Genomic DNA, 19,801 nt, shown 5'->3' with positions numbered 1-19,801 from the left:
GACTGATTGTTCCTTTTGTTCTTTGGTGCTTTATTTTCATTATTTTATTTTGTTCGATTTGCCTGAAGGTTTTTATTTTCTCATTTTTGCTTTTCAAGTGATATTTTTAGAGTGTTTTCTGTTTTCCCTGCAAAAGTGAAATAAAGGGACTTTAAAAACCCAAAACCTTCTTCTTCTCTCCTCCAATCCTCTAATCTTACGCAGTGAGATAGGTAATCTGCTGAGCAGCCTGGCCACTCAACAGGGCAGTTAATCCTGTAAGGAGCCTGCCGGCTGTTGAACTTTGTTCCCGACAACATTGTAGCCGTGTGACACCTTGTGCGTCTTCTTCCTGCTGCGTGTCCTCTGTGTCCTCGCTGTGCGATCGGAGGACAGTGCGACATGCCTGACGGGGAGACGGTAAGAACATTATCTGCATGAAAGGCCGACGTGATGACAGGAAAGTTTGGGTCTGTGTTTCTAAAGTGTGACGTTATCAGGTGTGTGTGTGTGTGCGTGCGTGCGTGCGTGCGTGCGTGTGCGTGTGTGTGTACTTTGCGTTGCTTCTGCTGATTCCAGCGTTCCCGGGTCTAACACGTTACAGTGTGTGTCTGTGGAAACGGGACACATTGAAGGATTGCAGTTGGAGATTTCTGTTCCTATTTGTGTGATTTTTGAAAAAAAATTATTTATTTTTATTGACCTTTTACACCTTGAGACATTTTTAGGGAACTTTATGCTAGAAGTGTAACAGTACACAAACTTCACTGTGCAGTTTGAAACTCGGTTTCGAGGTCAATGTTTCATATGTTTTAAATAAAGGGAGCAAAAACGAAAGACATTTTATGACTAAGATTTTTCTCATTTATTTTGAAAGTGTCTCATTTGCCTTAATTCTTACTGTGAATAAGAGAGAGGAAAAAAAAGAGAAAAATTGAAAACACGCTGAGCTGTTAACTCTCAAGTGTAAAATAAATCGAGTAGAAGATGTAAATTACAGCAAAGTGCAACATGTTAATACATGAGTTTAATTTATCCGTTCAAATCATCAGCTTCAGGAGTTCTGCTCTTCTCTCGTTTTATTGACGCCGAGGAGACGGTGAAATAGCGTCATTAGAATCTTTGCGCTTTCGGTTGCGGTTCCACATCGCAGCAGTTTGATCGATCCGCGCGACTCCTGGGAGAATCCTCACACCGACACCCGCTATGAAACCACTCGGGACAAATACGCGCAACGTTCGACACGTTGTTTAGAATCATGCGCAGTTTTGCATGGTGATGGTGGGCGTGGCTTCAGGCAGGCGTCCGCGTGTTGTCCGAGAGGACAGAGGACACCGTCGGTGGTCCGCCAACACAATAACGAGCCTTAAAACGTCTCAAATGTCCCGTTTGACGTTTTCTCGGTCACTTCGGGATTTTGCAGTTATTTTTTGGGTGATTTGTCCAGATCAAAACTGCTCGATTTTTTTGTTTTTGTTTGCCGCAATCCAATTCCATTTTTTTTTCTCTCTGTGGTAAAATGGGCTGGAGAGTCATAGAGATCATTTCCTCCCTCCTGTGGTGAGAACCACACCGCAGAAATATTTATTCTGCACGTACTCGGTGCACAAAACCGCCGCGTGAAGTGTAAACTGGTGTATCTGGTACCATCAGGCCGACTGATGGACGTGAGACGCCAACAGATTTTTCCCGGTCAGTTTCTTGAGAGGTTTGTTTTGATGATGGAGAGATGTTCACTGTGAATAAGATGTTTTCTTTTTGTTTGTTGATATAGCAAGTTTGGTCTGGAAAAGGTTCGCCTTCTGCTGTAATGTCTTCAGCAGACGGGTAACTTTACTGCAGAGAAATCACACGTTGAAAAATAGCCACCTCCTGTTATTATTATTAGAGCAACATATCTGCATTAAGTTGATATTAACAGGCTAATTTATCTCCACCGAATAAGTGTGGAGGTTTGAAATGTCAGCTGCCTTGATAGTCATGCAGTTCCCCTTTCCTCCCCTTTATTTAAATCCCCTGCTGGTGACACAAGTGTTTTTATTAAATTATGAATTATCATTTCACTGCCTGATGGATGAATCCACTCGTGGTGATTTTAAAAATCACAAAACTGCTCAGCTGACACTCGTGTGGATTATTGTCTCTGCTCGTGTTCCCTCATAAAGACTCCCGGCTGATAGTTTCACCTCTTTGTTAAAGCTTGCAGTGTTTTATGTTTTTTTTTTTTGAGGAACATTGTTTTGTGCCAGATTGACCGACATCATCTGGAAGACTTGTCAGAAATAATAATAACATAAAAACATGGAGACGAGGAGGTGATCGCTATATCACGGTGTGCTGTATGTGGAATCTCATTCACACTTGGATAATGTGTGTGTGTGTGTGTGTGTGTGTGTGTGTGAGGATGTGTGGTCACCTTTTAAGCCTCCTCCGTACTGTAACGGTGTCAGTAAACCTTTTTTTTTATTTGTATAAAATCGAGATCCCGATTCTCTCAAGATTTTTTTGGTTTCTTCCAATATAAATGTTTATCGCTTTCATTTGCCTGTGAAAAGATACGACAGTGCCTGATATTAAGATATTCTGTTTAGTATTTTATTCTATTTGCACACGATGTTCTGGTAAAGCAACAGTATATATAATATTGAGATTTATCGCCTTGTGAATTTCAGATCAGTCGTATCGATAAAATGCTACGACAGAGTCTGATCAAGGATCAATGACTCAAAATAAAAACCCCACAGACGTCAGAGGACTTACCATCGTCGGTGAACCTGAAAGAGGATTCACATGGTTATTAAACGGCAGGCGGATCATGAATATGTCGCGATGCCTGAATGTCACCTGTGAACGACGGAGAGAGAATTTGATGAATCACTGACCATAAAAACAGACGGCTTCCGTCTCTCGTCGTCTCCTAATAAACCTTTGAACCGCTATTTTTCGGCGTGTTGTCTTTCACACGTATTCGGAGTATTTTTTTTTTTCACAAATTGTTTCAACATATCATCAAGACTAAAGTTTTTGCCCGTACACCCTGAAATATTGTGCTTTTATTTTGGGGGCTGAATCCTCGACACCCCAATCCGACATCTTTTATCTTTTTCTGTTGGTTTTCCTGGATTTCCACGGATTGCAAAATTGGTCTGTTGACCAGGAAGTGGAGGTTAATCTAGGTTATTGCGCACACACCCACACACACACCCACACACACACACACACACACACTCCAGCTCTGAGTTAGTTATTCCGGACAGGAAGCTGGTTCTGAGGTTTATCTTCCGTCCACGCTGAGGTCGACGGGAGTGTGTGAACTGCGTGAGGTTCGGAGGATTTTGGTGGGAGAACTTACAAAAACCGTTCCGGTAGGAAGATGCGTCTCCAAACCAGCAGGACCCACACATCCATGCAGTGAAACTGGGTTCTGGTTCGCACCAGCCCAGAATCAATTAGCCAATCAGCAGAAAAATAAAAGTTTTGATCACTGTTCATTATTTGCTGAACAAAAAAAAAAATGAACCAATCAATCACGACAATAATCTTCGATGAATCGACGGTGAACACGGTTGTTTGTTGTTCTCCTGCCTGATGGCCGCTTTCTGAAATGAGGAATCTCCTTCTGTGAGATGCTGATTCATCGAATTAGCAGAAATGTTTTTTGGTTGTGTGAAATAACACCACGCGTGCACATCCAGAGGTTTGTCAGCGGTTGAAGCAGCGGACGCACTTCGTCTCCCTCCAAACCTTTTTCCACGCCCGAATCTGTCGGGGTGTTTTTGGAACTTCCCGATCCGGCCGACGTGCTTTCTCACACCTGCAGGAAGTGGGAGGGTGAACGTCGCGTTCGGTTTCACAGTTCCGAGAGAAATATCGAAAGTCGGACGGTCGCACGCACGCACACACACCCCCCCCCCCCCCGTCATCGTCCCCCCACCCCCCCTCCCTTCCCGACACCAGTGAAGATGTGTTGTGGACTTGGTTCTGGCGGCGGGGAGTTTCCCAGGCAGCCATTTCACCGGGCCTCACGGCGTGGGTCGTTCACCGTAGAGCGAGCGCCGACGCTCGTTGCCATAGTTACTGTTCATTTTGTGCCTCTTTAGCTCACCGGAGTGCCGATTATCGCGCACATTTCACCTCCCCTTTATGTCGCGTGAAACTTTTTCACCGTTTCATATCCGCCCAAAACGATGTCATGACGATTGATTTTTTTCCGCCTACTTTTGTTGCCGTGTTCGTTGCCAACCTGCTTGCCCGGTCGGCATCCCATAACTATCCTGTATTACTCTGACCGTGTTCAGAAGTCATGACCACGCTTCACAGCTGCAAAATAAAGAGGAACAGAGGTGTTGGGTGTTATTTCTGGAGCTCCACCGGATACTTGATTTTTCAGTCTGATACCAACATTAGGAAGTAAAACTAAAATTCATGCCAAAACGTGCTTATTGAGCACTGTGACAGAGATATGGATGGATCTTTCTTTCTTTCTTTCTCTCTCTCTCTCTTTCTCTCTCTTTCTTCTTCTCTTTTGTTCTTTTACAAAATAACCAAGTAAACAAACTAAATCTCCATCATCACTTCCACTTAGTGCATCATTGGAGTAAAACAACTCTTAGAATTGCAATTCTACTTTTTAATAGGTGTAATAGCTTAACTGTAATTTTCCAAGTCACAAATAGAAAACAAAATTCCACATCATCAGTTATCTGAGTGAACTCATTTGTTTAGGTTTATCAAATTAGTATTGAACCCAGCTATGTTACCGCCGCCTTACAAAATGCCATCACTACAGGTGGTTGCTTTTTGTTTTGGATTTTAGAATATTTCCACATGGCAGACTTCACTTCTGCATCCCACCACAAACTGTGCTCTCCGGTTATGACAACATTTGATGTAAAACAAAGGATCGGGGCTAAAAATAGCTCCGTGTTGTAAATACGATGAGTCACAAACCGGCTGGATTGGCTCTGACTGACGCCGACCTTTCAGATTGGCTGAGGACCGGTGATTGCCGACTGCTCGTAAGTTTGTTTGACGACGGAGCCTACTTCCTACTTAAGAGCTCTGTGTGCGTGTGTGTGTATACTTTTGTTATAGGAAGTCAAAAAGGAGTCCAAAGAGGTCAAGGAAACAAAGAACGAGCCAAAAGAAGAGACGTCTCAGCCTCAGAGGAGAGAGAAGAGTGCGGGGAACGTGGCCAACCTGGTTCAGAGGATGAGCACTATTGGCATACCGACCGGTGGCTTCCAGCCTCAGCCGCCAGCAGCTTCAAAGAGTAAGAGGCTGCACTTGTGTGTGTGTGTGTGTGTGTGTTTGGATAAAAATACCACTTCTTCTCTGCCTGCTGTCCAGGAGGAGCTTGGCTTGTGTTTCTGCTGAATCTTGCTCATGTGGCATCTGGCAGGTTAAAACAAAGTCAGCAGTTTGCAAATATTATCTCACCCGCGCTCGGTGTGTGTGTGTGTGTGTGTGTGTGTGTGTGTGTGTGTGTGTGTGTGTGTGTGTGTGTGTGTGTGTGTGTGTGTGTGTGTGTGTGTGTGTGTGTCCGTTTATGCATACACACTCTATATTGAAGTTGCATACCTCCACCGAGTCCAGTCTTGCTAAAAAGAAAAGATCTTATCGTGGATACAGTCGTATCTTTGTCTGTTCTCCCGTGCAGCTGTCTTTCAGTTTTAGTTCTGACGGCGTACAAAGACAGCTTCACCATGGAGACGTTAAAGGCAGGTTAAGGCAGATCCAGAGTATTGAAGGTTCATCAAATAAATTGACATATTTAGAAACAGTGTTTCCCCTACCATTGTCTTCAATTCAATTCAATTCAATTCAATTCAATTCAATTCAATTCAATTCAATTCAATTCAATGGTATTTATACAGTGACAAATCACAACAGAAGTTATTTCATGGCACTTAACACATTAAAGTCCTTACAGCAAGACGTTACAATATTATACAGAGAAACCCAACAATTCAACAATTCCCACATAAGCTAGGAGGTTAAAAAAACTCCTCTTTAAAGGAGAAAAACCTCCAACAGAGGGAAGAAAAACTCCCTTTAACAGGAAGAAACCTCCGACAGAACCAGGCTCAGGGGTGGGCGGAGCTTCTGCCTCGACCAGTTGGTGGTTAGAGGAGAGCAGAGAGAGAAAAGGACAGCATGGAGATACAAGACATGAGCTGTTGGTGGAGCCGACAATCACAGAGCAGAGATGTGCCTCGTCTGAAGGAAACAAATTTCAAATTTCTTCACAGAACTGCAGTTACATCCAGTAACTACTATTTCCTTCCTTCCATTCTGTGCACTCGTTTCATTTCAGCTCTGTATTAGAGACTAATTTGTCTGATTCTCTGCTGTGCTGCATGTCTGTGTGCAGAAGGTGGACGCGGGTGAACGTTTGTCCGGTTGATGGCGGCTACACTCGTTACGTGACTGTAAAAAAAATTCAAATAAAGCGCAATAAAACCATAAAGTTAAGCGGTCACTGGACAAACCTCGACCTCCAAGTGCTGAAAACCAGACCGGAATATCAGGACTTTTTTTTGAGCTACTTCTAAAATAGCCAGCTCAGTGTGATCTACCAAAAAAAAAATTAAAAAAATAAAAGAAATAAAAATCAAATAAAAACCATTGCTAAAAATGCATATACATGTACCTTGTATTACAGTACGAACCCTCCACATCACAATATATTCATTCAGCGTATTCTGATGACTGCAGGTGGTCGGGGGCCCCAAACCAGGGGCCTCCCACTCAGGACATGCGATTTGTATGAAACTCATCTGTCGGTCAGCGCCACAGTGGGATGTCACGTCGGCCCAATGCAGAAGTCAGCTGTGATTTAAAAACAACAACAAAAAATAGGCTTAGTTGAAAACGGTTTGTTGAACAGGGAATAAAACAACAAGTACAATATAATCAGAAAGGGAAAGTTCTGCCGTCTATTTCTTTTTTTGGGTCAATTCAATCAAGATGATGAAAATGATTTCATATTATTTACTTAGCTATTTGAATGAAGCGCGATCTACCCGCCCAACTAACTTGCACCGCATGAAATTTCAAAAACTAAGCGCCGTCTTTTTCCTGTCGCCGGGATTTTGAACGCTTCGGCAAAGTTCATTTTACACTTTGAATCGAGGCTTATTTCTTTGTTGTTCGCTGACTTTTCTGAGCACAGCTCGTCTTGTTCAGCAGGGTGTGTCTGCCTTCCGATCACCTGCCAGAACAATCCCAGAGTTCCTTGTGTGTGTGTGTGTGTGTGTGTGTGTGTGTGTGTGTGTGTGTGTGTGTGTGTGTGTGTGTGTGTGTGTGTGTGAAAAAAACCCAGTGTGTGTGTGTGTGTGTGTGTGTGTGTGTGTGTGTGTGTGTGTGTGTGTGTGTGTGTGTGTGTGTGTGTGTGTGTGTGTGTGTGAATTCCCACACACACACACACACACCCACCCACTCGCTGTTTTTTTTGTTTTTTTTCACCTGTCCCAGTTCTGACTCCTCCCCCTTTTGAGAATCTGGAGGAAAACAGATACACACACATTGGATAAAAACTTTAAACACGGACTAACACACACGCACACTCGCGTGTTGACCGACAGACGTCTTCTTTTTTTTTTTCCTCCGCAGAGCCGAAGAGGCGACAGTGCAAGGTGCTGTTTGACTATCAGCCACAGAACGAAGATGAGCTGGAGATGAAAGTCGGAGAGATCATCGACATCACCGAAGAGGTACTTTCTCGCTTTCGGCTGCATCTTTCGTCGGCTTCTTGTTTCGGGACGGTTGAGGAATGTCGTCTTCCTGTGATCCCGGCTTCGCGTTTGGCCTCTTGTGATTCCTGACATTTCTAGTGTTTGGGCTAAACAAGACTCCAGGCGTCGTTTTTTTTTTTTTTTTTTTTTTTTTGGGGGGGGGGGGGAGTGTGGGAGTGTTATGTTACAAGAATGTGATGGTTTTAAGCACGGAGGACTCACTGAGGCCGAACTGCTTATTTGCGGTTCAGGCGAGTCGGAGCAGGTTCGGGATTCGAACGGCAACGAAGCGCTTTGAGTGTTTTATGGCGTAAAAGAAAATAGAAAATGTGCCACGACACTTCATACAGTTTGTGACATAATGTAATAATGTGGTATAAATAGGCGCGGGCCTCTCGGGGTTGTGCTTTCGACTGCACACTTTCCCAGTTGTTGCTTTATTCTTTTGCAGAGATTGATTTTGAAGTCTGTAAACTTGTAAACTAGTGAAGAAGAAAACAAACAAAAAAAGCGTTTTATTTTCAGTTGGAAACGTTTTGGAGATAAATAGCTCATCGTCCTCTTGTCTGGACGCATCAACCACAGCGCCTCCCTGTTTAAGATCAGCACGAGGAAGTCCAGTCCATTTTTTTTTTATTTTTTTGTCTGCCTCAACCAGCATATCCAGTTTTGGGAATTAGTGGGAAAGGATAAATGTTTTCGGTGGCAGACGGGTGACTGCATTTGTTCTGTGCTCAGGTGGAAGAGGGCTGGTGGAACGGGACCTTGAACGGCAAGTCGGGACTGTTTCCCTCCAACTTCGTGAAAGAGCTGGACGCCCAGGGGGAGGACACGGAGTCCAACGACGCCGCGGCGGACGAGACCGGTAAAGAAAACGGAGACATGAATTCATGCCGAGGGTGCAGCTGAGTTAAAAAAAAAAAAAAAAAAAAAAAAAAGACCGCCTCAGGGGAGGGAGAATGGAGGGAACGTTGGGTTTTTGTGCAGTTGAGGGAATGAACTAAATCCGGACGCCGTGTAACGAGAAAACGATTCGCGTAGAGGTAAATAAGTTCTCCGATCTCCGGTTTAAAGCCGCTGCAACCTGTAGACCAGAGTTCAAAGGTCAAAACAGAACTAATTTAAAGGGGTTATCTTTGATGAAGAATGTCGCATACTCTGTGATGGGCAAATATAATAATGATAATCATAATAATCATCAAAGAGGAAGTCATATAATACATCTAATAAAATGTATCGAAGTGCATTCTGTGCTGCAGACTGTGAAACAGTTCCGCAACAGACGGGAGGATTCCCGTTCTTACGGACTCAAACACGGCGCGGCCGAGTTAACGACCGTGGCGACCACGAAACGGACGGAAAAAAAACGCCGTTGAACAACGTTTACCCCAAAATAGAAGCGCCGAAATCAATGAAACGTGACCGAAGGAGGACAGAAACGCTCCGCGTCCGTCACGCCGCCGGTGGGACGCGAAGCCGCGTCGCCCGCGAAGCCGCGTCGCCCGCGGTAACGGCCCCGTCAACGTCGGGCCGAAATGGATTGAAGAAATCAAACTGAGAACTGGAAATGAATTGGAAAGAAATTATTTGTAGTGGTTTTTTTTGTTGTTGTTGTACATACAGTAAGTAACTACCTGTCAAATGTTTGTCATTTGTCAGAATCTGAATCGGTTTCATTGGCGAGGTACGTTAACGCATACAAGGAATGTGACTCCGGTTGTAGCCTCGGCCTTTCTGTGTGGAGTTTGTTCTCCGTGTGCCTGCGTGGTTCCTCCCACCGTCCAAAAAACATGCACCTCAGGTTAATTGGTGGTTCTACAAATTGGCTATAATAATAATAATGGATGTATGGCCATATAAAGATTTTTATATTTTACAATTTAATGTCACACTGCACTTTGCCTGACGACCCACCACCAACCCAGCTGTTGACATCCATCGCTGCGGACATTAATAAGAACTGCCAACTCTGAATAAATGAAAATTGTCATTCATTTACTGAAGAGGCAAATCTGAGTTCACACAAACATATTTACAGCTCCGTCTGATGGCTGGAAAAAAAAAAAAAAATGTACTCACATTATTATTTTTGGAATAGGCCCATATGGATGCTTGATGTTGGATGTGACACCCTCCCCCCGTTGCTTCTCCCAAACCAGACGGAAGCGGAGTGGAGAGCGCCGCCACGCCCACATCGCCTCCGCCTGCCTCGGGCAACGGAGTCATCGCTCAGCCCAAGAAGATCCGCGGTGTCGGCTTCGGAGATATTTTCCGAGAGGGGTCGGTGAAACTAAAGGTCCGACTGCCGAGCCCGGACACGGAGGACAGGAAGGACAGAGTAAGTGGGAAACGTCGCCGACGCAGGAAATACGTCCTAATGAAGGATTCATCAGTGCACAGCAAAGTTTTCAAAATGTTTTTTAAAGGCAGCTGAAGCGATTTCTTTCCAAAGGGAGTCATAGATTCAGTTGCGTTATATATGGAGTTATTCATTTGTTAGGGTATTTTTTAGAGCCATTCAATCATCTCTGTTCCATGTTCCATGTGCTGATTTCAGGACAATCACCGCCTGTGAGTTTCATGTGAGCTGAGCTCAGTGAGATGATGATTGAGCTGAAGTGCTGACAAAATGTATTCAACATTGAAGTAGCACTAATAATAATAATCCTCATGGACTAAAAGAGGCACCGCTGAAAACAGGTGGGACAGGTGGTTCGGCCAGCTCGTTATGTTTTGTAAAGTATTTTTAATTCTGTGTGCTAAATATGGGAGGAGGGAATAGAAATGAATACAACAACCACACACACACACACACACACGCACACACACACACACACACACACACACACACACACACACACACACACACACACACACACACACACACACACACACACACACACACACACACACACAAAGGGGAGATAAAAAAAATACTGGGACATAAACCCAGTAAATTGGTTTGACACCCTGATGCTTCCTAAACGATACCTTTTAAAGACTGTTTTTTTTGTTGTGTGGAAAGCCTCCGGTCCCCAGTAAAATGTACTCTCACCTGTGGCCTTAAAAGTATTCAAGATTGCACCCGGTCCCAACCTGCAGCAAATTAAAAGAGGCTCGCGCATGAACAGTTCAGCATCACACCTGAAACAGCAACACCTGAGTCTCCGTTACACCTCGTCACCCTTCATCCCCCCCTCGGCGTGTTGTGTTCTCTGTGTCCGTACCGTTCAGCCCGGCAGTGATTTACCGGATCTGTTTAATTCCGTTGTTTACTGTTGAACAAACCCAGATTCACGGGAAGCTTCTGTTTGTTGTGAACGCGCTTTTTTTTTTGTTGTTTTTTTTTTTTTTATGATGATGTCAGCATTTGTGCGCGACACCAAATCCAAATAATTTTTTTTTTTGTCCATCGCAGCTAGTTTCTGTCACAATCAGCGTGGAAACACTAATCTAAAGTTTGAAATGGAAAACACGAAGAAAACCCCGGTTTTAGAATCTTTTTTTAAATTTTTGTGTGTTTTGATTACTATTTTTTTAAATGAACATGCTAATCGTATGCTACGTCAACTTGATAATAGTTACATATAAAAACATAGGCTCACTGCTTAATTAGTGTAGCATTTAACTCCCCCCCTCCCCCTCTTTTCCTTCTTTCTCTTCTTCACGACAGCTCCCCCCCCACCCCAACCCCCCCACTCTCTTCCACCACTAACTCCAGCTTCCTCCACGTCCCGCCACATCGTTCGCACGCCCTCATGCTCTCCTCTCCGCGGCCTCGGAGATCTTGGCGTGGCCTCGACCGGCCCGCATCAATCCACCCGCTGCTCTCCACCTTTCACTTTTTTTTTTCTTTTTTTTTTTAGCATTTCCTGCTAATCTGAAAAGGTCGGTTTTGTACCCGTCACAGCAGGTTAAAACCAACACAGTACTTCCTGCTCGCGCAGCAGCGTAGCTGGCTATAAAACCGAATACTTGTCACTATCCTTTTTTTTTTTTCATCGTTATTTAATTTTTTTTTTGGGGGGGGCCTGTGACTCACACGTTTGTCTTCATCAAGTTCTAACTTCCCCGTTCCTTTTCTTTTAATCCTTCTTTCCTTTTTTCTCATTCCTACAATCCCGAACCGCCGACTTCATGATTAACAGCATTGCTCATCCGACCGCCCATAACGACACACGGCCAGATTATTCCACTCATTTCAGCTCAGACGGACAAAGACGCACATCCAACTCATGTCTGATAAGTCATTCCCATCTGTATGGTTTTACTTCATTTTAGCCAATCCCATCATTACCATCTGCTGCAAAGCCCGCCCATGCCAACATGACGGACTCCCAGAGAGCGGACGGAGACGGCAAGTCCAAAGGTGAAACATACAGAATACTTTCATATGTTGACAGTCTAGTTGCAGTTTATATTAGCGGATTGTATGTTTGTGTAGCATCACACTGCGTGTCGCTACTTCCAGCTCCACTGTGTAGTTTCAATATGAAGAAGATAATGAAAAAGCCTGTCCTTAAAATCAGTTATTTGAAAAGAGCAAAATGAAGGAAAAAAAATCGAAACATTTTCGGTTTCTATGTACAGTATCAACTCATTTTTGAAATATGTTCTGATGTTAATCTCAGCTACTGTTATGAAGAAACAAATTCTGCTGACAAGCTACAATTGGATTTTTGACTTATTCCAGATAGCATGAAATACGCATTAAATACCATGAAAAGTCTCACATTGTATGCTGGTGACTGCTTGCAATCTCTGTCCCCATGGTTACGGATGCCAATCTTTTTGTTTGTTCCAGCTAAAGAGTACTGTAAGGTCACTTTTGGTTTCGAGGGCTCGAATGAGGACGAGTTGACCCTGAAAGAGGGGGACATCATCCAAGTGTTGAGCAAGGTAAGCTTCCACGTGCTTTATTTATATATTATATATATACAATTATATATACAGTGGTGTGAAAAAGTGTTTGCCCCCTTCCTGATTTTTTTTTTTTTTGCATGTCTGTCACACTTAAATGTTTCAGATCATCAAACAAATTTAAATATTAGTCAAAGATAACACAAGTAAACACAAAATGCAGTCTTTAAATGGAGGTTTTTATTATTAAGGGAGAAAAAAAATCCAAACCCACATGGCCCTGTGTGAAAAAGTGTTTGCACCCTCCTGTTAAAACATAACTTAACTGTGGTTTATCACACCTGAGTTCAATTTCTCTAGCCACACCCAGGCCTGATTACTGCCACACCTGTTCTCAATCAAGAAATCACTTAAAGAGGACCTGCCTGACAAAGTGAAGTAGACCAAAAGATCCTCAAAAGATCGACATCATGCAGAGATCCAAAGAAATTCAGGAACAAATGAGAAAGAAAGTAATTGAGATCTATCAGTCTGGAAAAGGTTCTAAAGCCATTTCTAAAGCTTTGGGACTCCAGAGAACCACAGTGAGAGCCATTATCCACAAATGGAGAAAACATGGAACAGTGGTGAACCTTCCCAGGAGTGGCCGGCCGACCAAAATTACCCCAAGACCGCAGCGACAACTCATCCGAGAGGTCACAAAAGACCCCACAGCAACATCCAAAGAACTGCAGGCCTCACTAGCCTCAGTTAAGGTCAGTGTTCATGACTCCACCATAAGAAAGAGACTGGACAAAAATGGCCTGCATGGCAGAGTTCCAAGATGAAAACCACTGCTGAGCAAAAAGAACATTAAGGCTCGTCTCATTTTTGCCAGAAAACATCTTGATGATCCCCAAGACTTTTGGGAAAATACTCTGTGGACTGACGAGACCAAAGTTGAACTTTTTGGAAGGTGTGTGTCCCATTACATCTGGCGTAAAAGTAATACCGCATTTCAGAAAAAGAACATCATACCAACAGTAAAATATGGTGATGGAGGTAGTGTGATGGACTGGGGCTGTTTTGCTGCTTCAGGACCTGGAAGACTTGCTGTGATAAATGGAACCATGAATTCTACTGTCTACCAAAAAATCCTGAAGGAGAATGTCCGGCCATCTGTTCGTGACCTCAAGCTGAAGCCAACTTGGGCTCTGCAGCAGGACAATGATCCAAAACACACCAGCAAGTCCACCTCTGAATGGCTGAAGAAAAACAAAATGAAGACTTTGGAGTGGCCTCGTCAAAGTCCTGACCTGAATCCTATTGAGATGCTGTGGCATGACCTTAAAAAGGCGGTTTGTGCTGGAAAACCCTCCAATGTGGCTGAATTACAACAACTCTGCAAAGATGAGTGGGACAAAATTCCTCCACAGCGCTGTAAAAGACTCATTGCAAGTTATCGCAAACGCTTGATTGCAGTTGTTGCTGCTAAGGGTGGCCCAACCAGTTATTAGGTTTAGGGAGCAAACATTTTTTCACACAGGGCCATGTGGGTTTGGATTTTTTTTTTCCCTTAATAATAAAAACCTTCATTTAAAAACTGCATTTTGTGTTTACTTGTGTTACCTTTGACTAATATTTAAATTTGTTTGATGATCTGAAACATTTAAGTGTGACAAACATGCAAAAAAATAAGAAATCAGGAAGGGGGCAAACACTTTTGCACACCACTGTATATACATATATATTCAAAACAAAGTGACCAAGCAGCTGGGTTTATCTTACTTTGTGCCTCTAAGCACCTGAATGTGTGAACCAGAGGAACACACGAAGCACTGACTGATATTAATTAACCAAACTAACCTGCTGGTTTGGTTCTCTCATGCTCGTTGCACAGCAGCAGATTTAACCCCAAACTTTAATGCCCAACAGCCCAACTAAAATGAACCTGTTAAAGCCTCACCTGACTGTAACCACCTGAGCTCACATCCACTTTTCTCCTGAATACAATAAATATGCGGGATGACAGATGAAGTTACCAAAAATGTATTTATAGTGGTCCTCCAAATGCTGTGAAATTCCCTGCAACCTTTGCGCCGAACCCAGATCGGAAAGAGTTCAGTTTTGTGGCCACAAAGTCACAGAATCATTCTTAATCATACGACAGCAGTCCAGATAAATGCCGACCTGTTAAAGTGTATTTGTAACTCGTCCTAGCCGCCTCGTCAGGGATTGAAAACATTCCAGACACCAGCAAGAAGCGACACCTTTTTTGGTGATTTTCTGTTAAACAACAGAATCCAAACACATCATCTGACCCCCGAGTCTCTGTCCCTCCCACTCCCGATGGCCAGCTGTCTCCGTTTGAACAAAAACTACTAGAACATGAGCTCGTTGCGTTTCCTCTCCCCCGATGCTCAGAGCTGGAACAGTGCCGTAAACACTGAAGCGAAGGGACTTTTTCCATATTTATGTTACCGAAGCCTTGAAAAGTCCTTCATCATCTTAAAACGGTAAATGAGACGGTACAACACTGCATACTGGACCTGAGGTACCTCTGAGGAACACAAAATAAAACGGAACAATCTGGAATCAAAAAGGGAAGGAAACATTTAATAATCTGAGATCTACCGAGTTAGAGAGAGAGCCTGGATACAGACAGGAGAGGCTGATAAGTAGCGGTTTCATCATTCCTCCGGGTCTGGAAGATGATGTCAGTATCTGGAAATGCTTTTAGAGCAGCAGGGCTTCCTTGTTCCCATCAGGACCTGTCTGATTTTCCAGAGTCTTGATATGAGATGAAGTGACGGGATGTTTTTTTTTCTTATTTCTCAGTTAGGTGTGTTCTGAGATGCACTCTGCAGGTCTCCATTTCCTCTTTTCATACCTGTTGAGACATTTACAAACAGTAGATAGATATTCATGCTCCACATAATATCTGTAACAAAGTCCCAGAACCCTGCAGGTCTGCTGCGACGCTCGGCTCCTTCAAATCAAGACTGAAGACTTTTCTGTTTGCTGCGTTTCACTCAACCACATTTGAGGATGCCTTAAACTACACTGTAACGTTTATCTTATTTTTCGCTTGCTTAATGTTTTGATGACTATTTTTAATGTTTAAATCACTTGTTCTTAATTGTTTTTAGACGTCCTTTTTCTTTTGCCTTATGTTTTGATGCTTTTAGTGGTTTTATGTGAAGCATTTTGAATTGCCTTGTTGTTGAAATGCACTCTACAAATAAACTTGCGTTCACTTTCCAGAATCTTCTAAAATGAATTTTTTTAGTTGACAATATATGATCCAGAAAAGTGTCTGGGAGTCCCTCATTCAGGAGTCACTTTGTAGTCGAGCAGCCTGCAGGCAGACTCACGGCCCGGGCTGGATCAACTCAGCTGCCTCTGACATGCTGTCAGGATGAGGTTTTTTTTTTTTTTTTAATGGAATAGCAGGAGAGCTGTGACACATCGCCATGTCGACAGGCCTCTCCAGCTTCTCTGCTCGGTGTTACCATGGAGCGCTGCCGCCATCTAGTGGCGATGGCAGGAAAGTGCCTGTAGAAGGACCACATGTTTTTGTAGTGACTTTGCAAATAGAAAGATGTTTTGGTTTTGGTTTTATTTCTTTTCCTCTGAGTCTTTTTTTTTTTTTTTTTTTTAATATGATACAGGTGTATTAGACCAAAGGAGACCAAGTGTAGGTATTATATATGTTTCTAAAGTCTACATTTACTCCATATTTTCTTTTTTTCTTCTCTAACAGGACACAGGAGAGCCCGGCTGGTGGCGAGGAGAGATCGGAGGCAAAGACGGCGTCTTCCCTGACAACTTTGTCACCCTGGTTTCTGAAGCAGAAAAAGAGGTGAGAACACAAACAGAGCGGGGGGGGGGATATTGTTGAATATGTTTGCCAAACAATTAGGCACTGAAGTTATTTGTTTCAAACACGTTCCTGTATTAAGGATCGACTCGGCTCAGTAGGAGGAGGAGGGAGTGAAGGGGTTAAAAGGCACGACTTTAGTTCAATCTTATCTCTGTGGCCTAAACTACATCCCCAAATACTCACGTGGGCATAATCATCAAACATAAAGCAACAAAAATCTTTTTTGAAAGCCGCAGTTCAGTTGTGTCGATCAGGACCGAGGGAATCAAACACGCACTCGTGTATGTTACCTGTTTGTGTTCGCGCTGGCATATCCTAAATCAGAGTAAATATGAAGTCATACAAAGTGTCATCTTGCATCGTCAGGACGCCGCGTAGGAGAAATGAAGTTCTGGCATCTGACAGCCAGTCGGCACGTCGATACATCTCACGATGTTCTCTGGTCGCGCAGACCACGAAGAAGTAATTGTTTATGGCTTATTAGTATTCTCATGATGAAGAGGTCTCCCGTGCCGCGGAGTGTTATTCCTTCTTTTTAACGGGTCTTATTCTCGTGGGGTAGAATCACCTCATTCACATGCCGACACGCGTGTGCAGCGCTTCCTGCGACCTGCACACAAATACATTTAGATACAATCCCAATTAATTTTTGTTGATTTTTTTTAATTTATTTTTTTCATTCGAGAAGCACGATTGTCATCTCCGTCTCCCGTGCATTAACTTACCGAAAGTCGCCAATTCATGTCAACGGGAAGGTCCATTCAATTTCAAAGGCAGCGTGTCGTGCGAGTTAACATGCGAGTGTCGTGCGAGTACGTGTTGAATAAAATGTGCAAAGTATCTGCGCAGATCTTCACAAATATGTAAAGAGAGAAAAACCTTTGAATAAAATGTTGAAACAAAGAGTGTCAGCTTTACAAAAGGTAAGCTGTGGAGCGACTTTAATAGAGCGCTGTATAGTTCTCAGTTATATGTCACAAAGTAGAAAATATTTACCTGTTAATGATTAGATTCTTGTTTCATTATTTAACAGTTAATTTCAGAAAATATCCCCTCCTCTTAATTCCTCCTTCTAATTCTGAGAGGAACCCTGCTCATGTGCCACCACGCTTACTAAATTAGTTATATACATATAGATATCCCACCTATAATAACTTATAAGCTCTTATAGGGCAGGTCGCCATCAGCTTCTGAATTCATGCTAAAAACACACATCCACAAACACGAAATGTCCTTTGCTTCCAAGACGGAAACGGATCAAACGCTGGTTCGCGCGACAAAATGAACGCTGCTAGTTGGACAAAAAGGACCAGAGTTCATCCCAGTTGAACCAAACAAATTAGCTGTCGTCGGCACGTGGGAGAAATTTCACGGCCTAATAAACGCGTCATCGGAAATACAGAGTGGGAAACACGAAGGCGAGAAGTCCTCTCGTAGCTTCACTATTAAACTCAAGAAGGCTCTGAAACCGCGTCAGCACATTACGGACTCTGTTAACACAATCATTTGAGGTGCGCTTGGATAAACTGCCTCCACAATGAGCCACTGTGCAGAAGGTTCACCGCCGGTGCAGGGTATTCCTGCAGCCTGTCTGGTTGCCATGGTGATTGTTATTCTCCTTAAAAAGCTCACTGCTGCTACTTTGCACAGTAGCGGCTTCAGGATTTGCTGCTTTTCTAATGATGTTTTTTGTTTTGTTTTGGACCGTCGGTCAGAGAATGATAATGGTTAAAAACTATCAAGTAAAAATGTTTGCACTCTCTTGTCCAGACGTTTTAATGGAACAGTTGTAATTTTAAGATATTTTCAGTTAGTTTATTGATGTTTTATTGATGTTGTTTGGTGTCATCGTTTTCTGCTGAGGGGATTGAAAACATTTGTATTTCTGTTGTTTTATATTCAACATGTCAATATAACCGTTTGCTTCTGATGTGAAAAATATGTCAAAGACATCTCAGCAGATTCGAATGACCCCGAGGAAAAGGGTTTTAAATGAGGGGATAAGATTAAAATAAATCCCTTTTCCTGACCCTGAGTGTCTGAGCCTTGACATATAGCATCATAAACCTTACATCATCTAATTAATATAATGCAGCAGTCAGCACGGCTTAAGTTTCCCGCATCCCAAATGCAGAAATCCTGTTTGGTTTCTTCTGAGCTTTTTCATAAAACCTCTTGACAATCAGCGAGATGCATTTTTGTGGTAAAGAGGTTATCGATAAGAAGTCTCTTGCTGGAATCTTTAATGATCACTGGAAAATCATCATTCTACTTTATTTCTTTCTGTATTTTTCCATTATGAGATAGGAGCAGTAGACACAGGAATGGCGTGCAGACCCATTCGGCTGTTTTTGTTGTTGTTTTTGTTTTTTGATTCTTTGTTCCTATTTCAGACTCCCACATCCAGAGGGTCGGTGAAATCATCTCCCAAGCAGGAGTCAGAGGAGGTAAGCCCAACTGAAAGATGTCTATCCCACACTTTGACAGACAGATTGACAAGAGTACTGCAGCGCTGGATGAAGCTCCTGCGTTAGTTTCAGTCATCTGATTACACGTAAATACGTTTTAGTCCTCAAAAAAACAAAAGAACCTTCAGTAATATGTATTGTTATGTATTCCTTTTTTTTTTTTTTCCTTCCTTCTTTTAAATATTTTAAGGCCACGGCTGTCATCGTCTTCGCTGTGTAGTTACCGCGGTTACAGGTGTCATTTGCCGGAGGCGGCGTTGGGCGCGGGGCTGTTTGCGTCACCCCCTGCGTCAACGGTCGGGAACTGCTCTCTGCCTCTCGCCCGCTCGCTGTCACCACGACTTCAGCTTGAGATTAGAAACTGAGACAGGCAATAACCTTCTGAAGAAAGAGGATTACAAAATCTTTCACCGGTCTACGCGGCGCCTCATGCTGAGGCCCGACCCTGGACTGGTGTCAGCGGTTTTGGGGGGGGAGTTGTGTTTGAGGGCTTCCAAGGCGGCCGGGGGCCTCCAGTTGTCCGGCTCCTCTCCTGGCTTTGAGTTTGAGAAGGCAGACCATCTAAACTTTAAACTGTCTGTTTGACAAAGCTGACGCTTCAACGACTTTTAAAAAAAAAAAAAAAAATGTATTCACGCTTGTTTGCACTTTTCAAATTTCTCTTCACCTTGATATTTTAAGGTTTTGTTTTCTTTCTTCTTCGTGCTTGTAAAGTATTGGATGACTTTACATTCAAAAATGAAATTGAATTCAGAGATCTGTAATAAGTGGGTGAAAGTGGAAGACTTTCGGTATGAAGCGTCTTCATTCGGCACGGTTGTCGAAGGTGCGAGCGAAGACGGGATCCACCGGAGACTAAATGCTGGCGGTGGTGGAAGCATTCAGTTGAATCTCCT

The 19,801-nt window shown here is 43.2% G+C and overlaps 1 protein-coding gene across 2 annotated transcripts in view; it reads left to right on the top strand.

The window, feature by feature from the left end:
- The window catches only part of cd2ap (CD2-associated protein), a 61,071-nt gene that overhangs the window by 14,618 nt on the left and 26,652 nt on the right, over positions 1 to 19,801 (top strand). For both annotated transcript variants that reach the window (XM_069703066.1, XM_069703067.1), the window contains exons 3-10: positions 5,074 to 5,251; positions 7,594 to 7,694; positions 8,454 to 8,580; positions 9,875 to 10,053; positions 11,997 to 12,084; positions 12,520 to 12,614; positions 16,318 to 16,416; positions 18,831 to 18,884. In XM_069703066.1, coding sequence (XP_069559167.1) covers positions 5,074 to 5,251; positions 7,594 to 7,694; positions 8,454 to 8,580; positions 9,875 to 10,053; positions 11,997 to 12,084; positions 12,520 to 12,614; positions 16,318 to 16,416; positions 18,831 to 18,884 — 921 coding nt within the window. The remainder of the gene's footprint in view (positions 1 to 5,073; positions 5,252 to 7,593; positions 7,695 to 8,453; positions 8,581 to 9,874; positions 10,054 to 11,996; positions 12,085 to 12,519; positions 12,615 to 16,317; positions 16,417 to 18,830; positions 18,885 to 19,801) is intronic.

This window comes from Brachyistius frenatus, unplaced genomic scaffold (genome assembly GCF_029030835.1).
Source record: "Brachyistius frenatus isolate BFR_SWC_R1_liver_20210118 unplaced genomic scaffold, ASM2903083v1 Contig_44, whole genome shotgun sequence".
In the NCBI taxonomy this organism is placed as follows: Eukaryota; Metazoa; Chordata; class Actinopteri; family Embiotocidae; genus Brachyistius; species Brachyistius frenatus.
The sequence above is the reverse complement of the archived record's forward strand: the minus strand, read 5'-3'. Positions and strand labels throughout refer to the sequence as shown.